General features: G+C 38.7%; 1 protein-coding gene across 14 annotated transcripts in view; it reads left to right on the plus strand.

The window, feature by feature from the left end:
• Window positions 1-27: 27 nt before the first annotated feature.
• HECTD2 (HECT domain E3 ubiquitin protein ligase 2) overlaps window positions 28-12560 on the plus strand; it is a 35260-nt gene continuing 22727 nt past the window's right edge. For 4 of the 14 annotated variants that reach the window (XR_006014535.1, XR_006014534.1, XR_006014536.1 and 1 more), the window contains exons 1-6: window positions 29-440; window positions 4685-4814; window positions 9289-9427; window positions 10870-10972; window positions 11826-11915; window positions 12486-12550. Coding sequence is in view for 10 of the 14 variants with exons in the window: in XM_042018962.1 (XP_041874896.1) it covers window positions 219-440; window positions 4685-4814; window positions 9289-9427; window positions 10870-10972; window positions 11826-11915; window positions 12486-12550 (749 nt within the window). In the remaining 4 variants the exon portion in view is untranslated. Of the gene's footprint in view, window positions 441-4684; window positions 4815-5101; window positions 5290-9288; window positions 9428-10869; window positions 10973-11825; window positions 11916-12485; window positions 12551-12560 lie in introns of those variants that run through there. The other 10 variants (XM_042018958.1, XM_042018957.1, XM_042018959.1 and 7 more) reach the window with 6 other exon arrangements.

Genomic DNA, 12560 nt, shown 5'->3' on the forward strand with positions numbered 1-12560 from the left:
GGGGCGGCCGGGCTGCGCTGCGCTGCGCTCCGCCCCGCCGCGCGGGGGTGTCTGGGCGCCCGGGAGCAGCACGGCTGCTGCAGTGCCGCGGCGGCCCCGCGCCGAGCGGAGGAGCTGAGGGTGCCCGCGGGGGCTCCTCGGAGGGAGGAGAAGAGGAGGGCGCGGGGTCTGGGCACTGAGAGGCTGCCGCGAGCAGAGAGGCGGCCGGGAGCGGGACCATGTCGCTGCAGAGCCCGCCGGCTGCCGCCGAACTGCCCCCCGGCCCCGGCGAGGGGCATCCGCCGGGCGCGGAGCTGAGCCAGGGCAGCGCCGCGGCCCCGTCAGCCGAGGAGGGCGGCGAGGAGGAGGAAGAAGAGGAAGAAGGGGAGAAGGAAAAAGAAAAGGAAGAGGAGAGAGAGAAATTGCCGCCCATCCCGTCGGCGTCCACGGCAGCTGCCGGGGTAGGTCCCGTCAGTGCCCGGGCAGCCGCCCGCGGGCCCGCCTGTGCCACTCCATGTTCGTTTGCCGTGTTTGCCGCTTTATTTGGGAGGGGAAAGGGAAGGGGGGAAGCATCATCCTCATTTTCTTTCATGTTCCTTTCCGCTGAGAGGCTTTCATTCAAGTTTCTTAAAAATAACAAGTGCATCTGTAAGCAATGACATAATGAAGCTATAAATTCTCTATCCGCTTATAGTTAACATTTTACAACGGTCTGCTCTGTCGGGTTAGTCATGACTGAGGGTTTGCAGCATCGTGAATGTTCATTAAGGGTTCTCGGGGGTGGAGGTTTTCAGCTCTAATGCACTTAATGGCAAAAGAGGTAGCTGGGAAATACTTCTGTATTTTTAGCTTTTTCTTTAAAAAATCTTTTCCGGTTTTTACTTTGTGTTGAAGCAAAGATGACAGAACATTTTGATGAAATGATGAATGAGTTAATGCAGGAAAAAAATGGGGAAAGGGTATTTGCCAGAATAACTTAATTTCAGAAACCTTTCTTCAGGTTTTTAATTTTACCAGAGTTGTGCTTTTCTTCTGCTGACCATACAATATTACAAAACACAAATTTTTCCAGGCATGAGTTGGATATCATACATAGCTTAACATTAGAACTTGTGGTAAGTTACTTCAGTCCAACAACAGAACAAAAATGTTAACTAATCCTGTAGTAACACGCTTAGGAGATTTTAGTTCAGCAGTTCTGATAAGCATCTGACCTACTAAAAATTATCATTTCAATTATCATTTATTTAAATTCGTAATTTTAATTGAAAAGATTGAGCATATAACATTTATGACTGTCAGGAAATAATTGTGGTGTTAAATTAAGTAATTGTGTGCAAACTCCTTGGAGCAATTCTGCCAATTTTGTGTTTTGCCTAAACCTTCCAATCTTCTGAAAGACTTTCAGCTTTGTAAATCTGTCAGAATGTGCAAGAATATGTTCATTCTTGTGATTCAAATACCAGTGTGGTGGGAGTAATGGACGAGTGCCCAGGAGTTATTTTTACCTTTGAATATCTCCACCTTAGACTTTGAATGGCAAATGTCAGTCCCTTAGAATAAAGATGCAAGTGCTGGCTTAAAACGTGTCAGGCTTAGCTCAGCTAATTAAAAATGTTTGCCCCTGCACGGCCATGTAGAATTCCAGCTGCCTTAAAGAATCTGGAATTCTTTGTAGCTGGACATCCATCATGTACCTCTGAACTGTCGCCCACAGGCAGAAGCTGTCTAAATGGAGCTGCTACAGAGGAGCTCAGACCTGGCTGCGTGTGGTTGTTTGTCAACTGCAGGGCGGGGTTTGAATTTACCAAGAGCCTTATATGGGGTTCAGTAGCATGTTACACGGAGAGAGGAAGTTTTGTGGGCAGATGTCATGGGCATTTCCAAAGGGGTGATAGTCTGGGTGTGAGCATTCAGATTCTGGAAGGAAACTTGGGGAAAGCTAAATAATTTGCTCCCTAATAAATAGTAACAAATAGAGACTTCTGTAAAGGAAAACCAGTCCAAAGTTACACCTTTCAAGCTACAGATGGAAGGGAAAATCCTGCTTCTTGTTCAGGCTGTTGCAATTTCAGTTGCCTTTTGGTGATCTGAGTGTACTCTGTGTGTTTTTGGACAGGGAAGAAAATATTTTCATCCTCACTAGTCTTTGCTTGCCAGGTACATAAGGGCCTTGAGTAAGCAATGTTAGGGCTAACATAGGATTTTCAAGAAACTCTTCTAGATAGTCTTTTGTATCTTCCGACAAAGCAGTCTGTATGTGCTCTTTGTAAACATTTTGACTTGCTTTCACCATTGCATCTAACTTCAATAATGAAAAATACAGTTTTATAAATGCTAGTACCTTTCCAGTCTTATGGAGGGCTTAATGTTTTGGAGAACTTCCACTAAGAAGCCAGCAGAGTTGTGGGTTATTAATATGCTCTTAAAACAGAACTAAAGATTACTTTGATCCACTTACTCCCTTTAAGCATATTCATTCCTTATGGTGGGTAGGAGGGGGACTGTAGATGTTCAGTTTTCTGATGGCAGTGAGTTTGTGAAATCTTAGGCTCTAAAAGCTCAGTGACCTCCTACAAAATTTTTGAGTATGACATGGTGCTGTGCACTTGCCCTAGATTACTCCCTCAGGGGTTGTCAGCGTTTCTCATTAATGAGCATGAAGTTTCCCAGTATTCCTCCAGGGCCTTCCAGTAAAGCCTTTGTCCATGTGTTTGTCTAATATTGTTGAAACAGGATGATGGAGTTAAAGAGGAGATGCAATTTTTGTTCTTTATGATCACTGCTGAGGGAGGTGGCATTAAGAAGGAAGTTTTTTTAAAAATGTTCACCCATGGTATTTCAGTGGCATGGCTGGAGGAAAACCTAGAAAGCTAAGTCAGTCAAAAAGGCTGGCACAATAATTTATTTAATAAAAACTCCTTTTCTCAATTTTCTCTGCTATCTATTCCCTAATAATCATAATTAGACTAGTCTGTGCTTCAGAGCTTTTCTGCCTAGAGCACACATTTTATGACAGAGCAGATTAGCCTCACACCTGGGTTTCTTTAAAAGTCCTTTTTCAGTTACTAATGTTTGTCCAGGGTCTGTTCTTCTCCAGTCATGTGCCAGGTGATTTTTAAGAATCATCTTAATGATATTTCAAAGGTTATAGACTAAAAGGAAATATTAATCTGAAAATTACACTGGTAATTACATTTTATTTTGGAATGTTTGTTGCATATAGGGAGTGTAGAACTAGAAATTGAAATTAGGTAAAAATACCAATTTTAGAAATTGAAATTTGATTTTTTTTGAAAGCCAGAAGTCCTGCTGATTGTTCAAATTTATAATTTAATGAGTTATAAGCCACAGAAAAATAGCTGCATGTGCCACAGTTATTTAAAATTCCTGGCAGTGTACCAGCTTGTGTACACTGCGGTGTGGTAGGTTTATGGGTTGTGTTATTACTCTTCTGGTGGTATTTCAGGATGTTGTGGTGGAAGTGAAGTGTTTTCCTTAGAACTTTGGCTGCATGTCTTTGTCCCTTAAAGGGAAAGGGAAATGTACTGGTTCAAAAATTTTGATAGGATACTGCTTTAATTATTCTAGAATGTGCGTTCTCATTTGCTGAATTAAAGCTTTGATTTGTGCAGAAACATTTCTAACTGAGAGCACAGATGCCAGATATCAAGAAAGTGAGTGTTTAGGTTACTGTGAGGTTGCAAATCGTGATGTGCAGGAAGAGTGTGTATATTTTTTTGAGTTGATCTACCTTTTCCTGGTATCAGTTGGTGACGTGGAGCTGAGATGAAAATTAAAATATTCATCGTGAGACTTCTGTCATCTGGGCAAGCCTCTGAACCCCACCTATGCTTTGCAAATTCTGTAGTAAATAACTATATCTAGTAGCACCTGGTGCTGATTAGCCAAACAGACTAATTGGCACAATCCTTTGAAAGTCTGATGTGTAATTTCACTTCTGTTTGCTGTTGAAACACATTAGGGCTCAACACTTCCTAGCAGAGACTTGTGCAGGCTCCTTGGTGACAGCATGTACAGACAGGTGCTTAAGCAGGATGTCTTTCAGCACTTTGTCAACAAACGTTTGTTGGTCAGCCTTTTTTCAGTGGCAGGAGATGCTGACCATTTTGAATCACTAGTGAGTTTTACCCAGTAGTCGTAAATTTAGTATTATTTACTTTACTTAGTAGTATTTAATTATTATTAAAATTTAAACAGTATTTACATTTTTTAACAGGTTAGAATTTTTGGCCCCACATTTCAAGTCTTGGGAAATTTGTCTAAACTACTTCAATATATTGGGCCTATTTGGAAAAAGGAGTATGTGACACTTTCATGTGTTTAAACTGAGCTGGATGTAGTGAGGAAGATAAAAGTAGATAGATATTAGGATACAGAAAGTTAGAATATCATTGACAGCATTCTCATTGTGTTGTGTTTTCCTCACAGTAATCCAAGGATATCTTCATATCCTGCAAATTAATACTTGAGGTTTTTAATGTAATGGAAAGGAATTTTATGGTACCTCTCCTGAATCAATTTGAAACAAACTTGCAGGATCATTATTTATGTCTTATTTAGTTATTACCAGTCTGATTTCAAGATAAAAGTTATTTAAGAATTCTCTGTAATACCTCACTGGTAAGATTACTCTAGCAGTAATGTGTTGGCCCTTTAGAGCATACTGTTGTCTTAATTACAGGGGTTGGAGGAAGGAGCCAAAAATCAGTTTTCCACTTTCAGCAATTTCATCACAACTATCAACCAAAAGAAGGAAGGCATCGGAAACAGAAATTCGCCTACGCGTCTTGTTTTACCCAACATCAAAAACGGTAAGAAAAACAAAGACCTGTGTTACTTAGTTCCCAAGTTTAGAAGGTGCTCAAATTTCTGCCAGTATTTGTATTGTGGTAGGGCCAGAAAATCTAGAAATCTAGATTTCATTAAATTACACTGTGTTGTACGTTGTACAGGCAGTGATAGGTATGATAGCCCATAGCCGTCAGTAGAGGTTGTGTCATAGAGAAAAGTTGGATAAGAAAAAAACAAATAGACCTGGAGGATGAAATAACTATTTGAAGTTTTAGAGAAAGGTACTGATTCGGTTGTCTATCTGCAGATACTCTGTCTAGCTGCAATCAGGCAGTGCCTCCAGAAATTGTCAGAACTTTGAAGAAAATTTTTTATTGCCATCTGAATGATGTCGGGAATGAGGCAAGCATAAGGCTTTTCAGGGAGACAGTTGCTGTTTTTCAGTGAAGATGAAGGCCAGTGATGGCACAAAATAAAATGCACAGGCAACAACTGGTAAGTTCTGAAGAGCATTATAGGTGAGAAGGAAGGTGGTTGTGCTATGATGATGTAACAATACTTGATGAAGAGCTAGAAAGTGGAGCTCTGTATTCAATATGGCAGGCTAGAATCATGAAGCCTTCCAGGTCTAACCACAACATCATAAGATGATGTTGTGGTTAGACCTGGAATTTTTAGTAGGTTTTTGGGCTAGGATATGGAATTTCAGTAATTTGGAACTTTTCATAAAAGGCTGTACAAACATTTGTCAGGTTTGTGTTGATCTTGTCTCTGAGCAAGTTCCCTTTAGGCTTATGTGCTGTGGTTCATGAAGTCTTTAATAGCACAATTTGAGGCAAGGAAGAGACTGCACTGAGAGATCTCTGTATTGTCAGTTTGAAACAAAACTATTGACAAGTATTGTCAAAGTTGTGCAGAAAAAGGTGGCTTATAACTTGCAGCACTAGATTCTTACTAAAATAATCTTTTATTAGTGCTAGCTATATTGAAAAACTAAAAGTCAGTGCAAGATTTCTTTTTTTTTTTAGCAGTTTTTGTTATGGAGTAAAGAGGTGCTTTCTACTTCCAAAACAAGGGCAATCATTGAAACAAAAAAGGTTTGAATGATACCTCAGACAGGATTTGTGCTTAGTTCAAATCACTGTGTACTACACAAAGGAAACCACAGGGGCTGGAGATGGCCGGTAAAGAATTCTCCCCCTGCTGCATAACATACCAGAAATCTGCTTCTCCCCTGACCCCCCTCCTTTTTTTTTGGTATCTGGCAAGGATGATAAACTTTAAACACCACTCTCCTGAAGTGCCCTGAGTTTTGCTGCGAATAATGCTGTCCCAGTTGTAATTATTGCCTCATAAGTACTTAGTTGTTAATTTTCACTGCACTAATGCATGGCAATATTTATTATAGTCAAGTATATATTCTTGAAATAGAGCTCAGTGTGTTAAATTGAGCAGATGCTCTGGTAGTTTCAGGATCAGAGTAACCTGCCTATATAAAACCAGAATATTTTTAGTAACAGTCAAAGGTGAATTCAAAATATTTTGAGGTGGTATGTGTATTCTGTGGAGACATTAACAATTGAAACAAATTTATCAGTTAAAAATGCTGCTTTTGCTAATCTGGCATTCAGGAATAATGCTTGGTTGGTGTTTTGCAGATGATCTATACACGTGCTATCTCTGAACACGTGTAGATATATATATATGTGCATATACTGGTAATACTTCAGGTTCAAGTTCAAAGAACATTAATTTCATTGAAAACAAAGGTGTGGAAAAGCTAATGCTGGTAAATACAGCATGAAAAGTAGGGGGACTACATAGTGTCTACTTTGTGTGCTATATAGCTGCCACATGTAATGAGTCTTCTAATGTAACAATGATCTGGTATGAAATTTATGTATTAAATTGATTGGTCTAGTTCTTTTCTAATGTTGCAAATACAAGTTTCTTTGCCTTACCTGCCTTGAAAATTTTCATCTGCCAGCAGCTGTGTTGGTCACCACGAAAATAGCTGCAGTATTCTTCCCTGGACTACTCAATTCTGCTTTGTATCAACGAGATTTTCTTCACCAAAGTTTTTGGTCATTCCTTAAGCAGTCATGAATTGCTGAATTTTTTTACTTGATGTAACTGGGCAAGAGGCCAGAAACTATTGGTTTTTCTTGTCTTGTAATATTGTGTTATTGCTGTTTATCAACTCAATACATAAATTTTCCCATTTCTACTCAATGAAACTCAAGTGATGGATCTTAGTTAGTATTCTTTACTGGCAGAAGAGCAAATAAATCTATGTACTAATAAACTTGAATGATGACAAAGCATACTGAAGTTGGCCATGTGTGTTAAAGATATTATTAAAACCAATTTTAGTATATCTAAATCAAACTGCCTATATTTCAAAGAAAGATGCATTGCTGACAGGGTGCAAGTTACCAGCGTAGCACCTGCAGCCTCAATTTACTGAAGTGAGAAGCAGCATCTGCCAGCAGATGTCTCTTCTACAGAAGTAGAAAGAATAATTTCCTCATTTCAGTGTATTCAGTTGATTATAACTCAGTGTTTAATCCATTTAAAATTGAGAAGACAGAATGAGAGTTAAATCAAAAAAGCTTGTTACTCTCAGGGTATAAAAATAAGGCAAATTCTTAGATTCTTTAAAATCAGTCCATCCTGCTTTCAGAGAGTGATGTGCATTAAGAGAACATTTGCTTGGATGGACTGTTTGGCACCTTGGCTTGAATTAATTTATTATCTGTGTGCCAGCTTTGGTTTTTTTCAGTTACTACTCTTCCCTTAAAATAGTTTAAATTCCAGCTGTGAGAATGGCAAGGTTCCATATCTGTAATCGATGCCATTCTCAGAGGATTGAGGGCTGGTCTGATCTGTTATCTCATGAATGGTGGCTGAGTTAAGTCACAGGGACAGTGTCTCTGTCATGAGCATGAGTGAAAAGAATCTGCTTTTGGATTCATGGGATTTTTTTAGCATCTGTTTGCCTGCTGTGATAAATGGAGTAGGCAGTGGAGTAGTGATACTACTTTGATGTTTAGTTAATTTAAAAAAAAAATCTTTGAAAAGGCTTAGAGGGGTCTTAGAAAATCCTTCATAGAGGATTTTCATTAAATATGTTTGAATTTTGAGGACACTTTTATTTTATATAGTGTATTTTATCCCAAACATATGTCACAATTCATATAAATGCTTTTAAAGATGAGCAGTATAAATCAGACTACAAGAGCGCTTTGAGGATATTTATGGAGACGCTGTCGGTAAAATGCGTGTTGGAAATGCAAGGGAAAATTTTTTTTCATGTTTTGGGTGGGTTTACCTTGGCTGACTGCCTGACACCCACCAAGCTGCTCTGTGGCTTCCCCTCTTCAACAGGACTGGGAGAAAATAAGTTGAAAAAGCTCATGGGTTGAGATAAAGGCTGGGAGTCCACTTCCCAATTATTGCCATAGGCAGAACTTGAGGATATTAATTTATTGCCAGTTAAACAAAACTCGAAACACCTTCCCCTTCCCTGCTTACCACACCTTCCCTTGTTCCCAGTCTCAACTTCTTGCCAATTCTGCCAGCAGCCTGATCAGGCAAGGACTCTTGACTGGCTGCAGGGGAATCTTTGCTCCAGACCCTGGAGCACCTCCTCCTCCTTCTTTTCCACTCACGTGGGTGTGTGTAGGGTAGTTTCTTTCTTTTTTTTTTTTCCTATTTTTTTTTTAAACCTTCCTCTCTCTCAGCTGCTGTGCAGGTTTTTTTTACCCTTTCCTAAATATATTGTCACAGGGGTGCTACCAGTGTCACTGCTGGGCGCAGCTTTGGCCCATGGTTGGGTGTGTTTTGGAGCTGTGTTGGATGCAGAGGCAGCCCCATCTCTCCTCTCACAGTAGCTGCGCTGTTGCCAAGTCTTGCCACTGTAATCTGATCAGTCAGTCTCAGATCAAATAGAAAGTAAGGAGTAGAATAGAAAGACTTTGGCAAAGCACTGCCAGTTGTACTAGAATAGGCAGCCAAATTTATTGAGAAGTGTTCAAAGATTCTGTTTCACCACAATTCTCTGTAAGACAAAAAAAATTTGCCTTTCCCATTTAGTTTTTTGGAGAGATTCTTTAAGGAAGCTGTAGATGATCCACAGTCAGCTCTAGTTAAAATTATATATCACAGTGTAGAAAAACAGACTGAAGTCTTGTCCTTGTATGACAGTTGCACTTTGGCGTGGTTGTGCGTGAGATTTTTCTTAGCTGTAAGGAGCACCAGTGTTGCAGTTTGTATATTAAATATTTACAATCTATATTGTAAATACAATAACGGGCAACACTGCTATTTTTATCAGTTAGCCAAATTTTCCACCATGTCTGCATGTGCACATGGTAAGAGAAGAATACTTTTTTAAAGAACTAGAATCAAACAGTGTGAGTTTTCTTTTTTCCCTGGTATCTATATATTTGTATTAGATGCATTGTATTTATTCTTCTTTGCCTTTCTTTTAAGGGAGAGACCTACCACCTCTTTGCCTCGATGTAAGGCAAAAGCAGCGCATGTCTATAGACACGTTACCCCAAGAACTGAAAGCACCATTTCCTCCTGAACCTTCCCTTCCAATTCGAACCAAAACTGTGAAAGACTTTCAGTAAGTTATACTGGTGTTCCTAGAGGTGTATTTTCTTCCTTTCTTTGGAATTCTTTTCATTTTGACCTAATTCATGCATTTGATTTTGTTAATCTCAAATGAGGAAACAGTTTCAGTAAGACTGACAAGGAGTTATTTTGGCTATGATGGTGGGATTGATAACGCTGTTACTGTGAAAACTATCAAAATATTTTTTCTAGCTTGAAATGTTGTTCCACACAGAAAATGGCAAAACGTATACTTCAGAATTAGAATTAGAAATGCAGTGATTGTTTAGTTTTGGAAAAAAAATACGTATGGCTTATTGTAGGCTAGCAAATCCCTTGCAGTCTTAGATGTTTTGGTTATAATGGGAATTATTTCTCTCTCCCACATTTGAAATGTTGTGCTTCCAGTGAGGAAAAGGAGTGCTTTTTGATTATTCAGTGTATATTTGGTGGGAAAGGAAAGAGGGTATAAAGGAAAATTTGCAAAGAGGTGATCCTTTGCTCATACTCAGGTGATCTGAAGAGCTGAATTTTTTTTCCATATTCAGATTTTTGGATCTATTGACCACTGCCTCTGGACAACCTGTGGCAGTGTTTCACCACTCTCATTGTGAAAAACTGCTTCCTTATATCTAATTTAAATCAACCCCCCTGCAGGTTAAAGCCATTAGCCCTTGTCCTGCTCCTTTGAATCCCCAGCTGTGAGCCCCTACCACCTCTCCATTTCCCCTCTCCCACGATTGCCAACCTCCAGGCAGGGCTAGGTGCTTCTCAGTTGGATCTGGCAGCTGTTCCCTGCACTGAGCTGGGTTTGGGTTTCCCCATGCTGAGGATCTCTTTCACAGCCTGCAGCAAAGCAAGAGGAAGCAGCTTTCAGGGGAAGGCCTTGCACAAGTCCAGGTAGATGATATCATTCTTCCATCATCCACCTTCCAAGATCCACTGTAACCCTACTGGTAGAAAGCCACCAAATTTGCCCTTAGTGAAGCCATGCTGACTGTCACCAGTAACTACCTTGTCATGTGCCTAAGATTAAATTCTATTCGAAAAATTTTTAAAGAAGTAAAATTTTGTAGAAATTCTAGTGAATTTGAGTAGTTTAGGAGCCTTCATACTTAAAATTACTCTGAGAAACTTTATCATGTCAGTGTAGCTGCAGCTTAATTCTGTTCTGTTCTGCTAATTATTTGTCCTAACATACTGAACTGTGACGCTGTGAATTAGCATTTTGAATAGAAGACATTGCTCAGGTGTATCAAACACAAACTATGCTTTTGTTCTCTTACAGTACCATGATTTTTAAATGACAAGGAAGATGTTAGAAAGCTACGGATATTATACTTGTCTGTCTTCTAAGTGTGCTTAGTGAGAAAAGCTTAAAGTTACAGTGCATTTTAAAGTCTAAGTGGCTGGAAAGATCAAACCATTACCAGTATTTGATTACATTTTCTCTAGGGATGATATGGAAAAGTCGAAGGCATCGGGAGATTGGAAAGCTGTACATAATTTTTATTCTACAACTTTTGATTCTTTCTTGGAGATAAATGCTGCATTTAAGGTAGAAAATAATTCCTAATGCTGTTTAGTAATTACAGTGCTTTGTATCTTCAAAATGTTTACAAAAATATCATTTAAAGACTTGCAGACAGGTATTCAAGACCACTAAGACCATTTTTTCATGACCTCACCTGCCTTTTGTAGACAATCTGTTATTGCATTGATTTATTGATTCCAGTTTGAGCAATTGTATTTGGAGTTTGTGGAGCTTTAAAATTGCAGTATGTAGGTTTTTTTGTGACACTGTGACTGTGTAGGTACTTTCTACACAAATTACGGTTTTAAAACCTCCAAGCTAATGCGGGGGCCCAGGCAAATCTGGAAACAGAAATTCCCTATCCCTAAAAAAAGGTGTGATATGGGCTCTGTTATAGCTGTTCATGTGTTATGATGGCATACTTGGTTTTCCTAGGGAATAGTTATATTTATGTTTCCGAGTTCATGCTAAATTATTATTTCCTGCCTATTACAGAGCAAAATGTGCTTATGATATTTGATATGGATGGTAGGGCCTAACCCATGGCTTTTTGTTATTTAACAAATATTGAATGCTTAAAATTTTGTTGCCTTTGTCTGATAATGGATCAACAACAAATGTGAAAGATGAAAATTCAATGTAATTCATTATTTGAAACCCTCTTACATTTTAAAAATAGAATGACTATATAAGTATGTGTAGGATTACTATTGTTTTGCTCCATCTTTAACATACTAATTAAAGAAACTTACATTCTTATGTTTTGATGATGAAAATACTTCTATCTGAATGTGTTTTCCTAAGCTTGCTGTTAAACTTACATTTTCAAAGATAGCTATAAAATATTCAAAATGCTTCATTATTATCTAACTTACAGAAAGATACCAATTCTCCATTTAATACCATTGAGGACTCTGGAATCGATGCAAAATTTGTGAATGTTGTCTATGATGCCTTATTAAATACTGTAAGTAGAAGAAAAGAATTCATGTTTTATACCATTTATATCAAAAGTTTTTCCCAGATAGGCACAGTTTCTGAAGAATCTCTCAAAACATACTTTAAATGATCCCATGAGAAGTACTGCAGAATCATGACAGCTGCTCTAGTAAAAGAGGAGGAAATTTTTCTTACTAGTAAAGCATAGTTTATATTGTGGTAGTTCTTAAAGACCACATATCTTAAAGATATGACATGGCTGTGATGGGACACTGCATGGGGGGAAATAAAGAAAATGTGAGGATGGGGATAGTAAAAAAGTAGGCCCTGTGCCTAGTATACAAAGGACAGGAGTAATTTAGAAATCATACTTTAGAGTTTTTAAGTTGGTTTAAGTGTGGAAAGGCACCATTGGCACAACCCCAGACCTCAACTAGTATATCTGTGAGGAAGATATTTAGGAGCTCAGCATCATAACACAAAAGATTTCTTAGCTGTCTTGAAATGCAAGCAAAGAAAACTTGCTTGTTTGTACAAAATCTGGTATTGAATATGTATAATTACTTCAGATATGATTTTTCCTCTCCTTTTTTGATAGCCTCAAGATATTCAGAAGTCAGTCCTAAAAGGAATAATTAATGGTCTACTACAAGAATGGACAGGGTAATTATAA

This window comes from Corvus kubaryi, unplaced genomic scaffold (assembly GCF_017639235.1).
Source record: "Corvus kubaryi isolate FWS band 111438036 unplaced genomic scaffold, C.kubaryi_AGA036_p1.0 138, whole genome shotgun sequence".
Taxonomy (NCBI): Eukaryota; Metazoa; Chordata; class Aves; order Passeriformes; family Corvidae; genus Corvus; species Corvus kubaryi.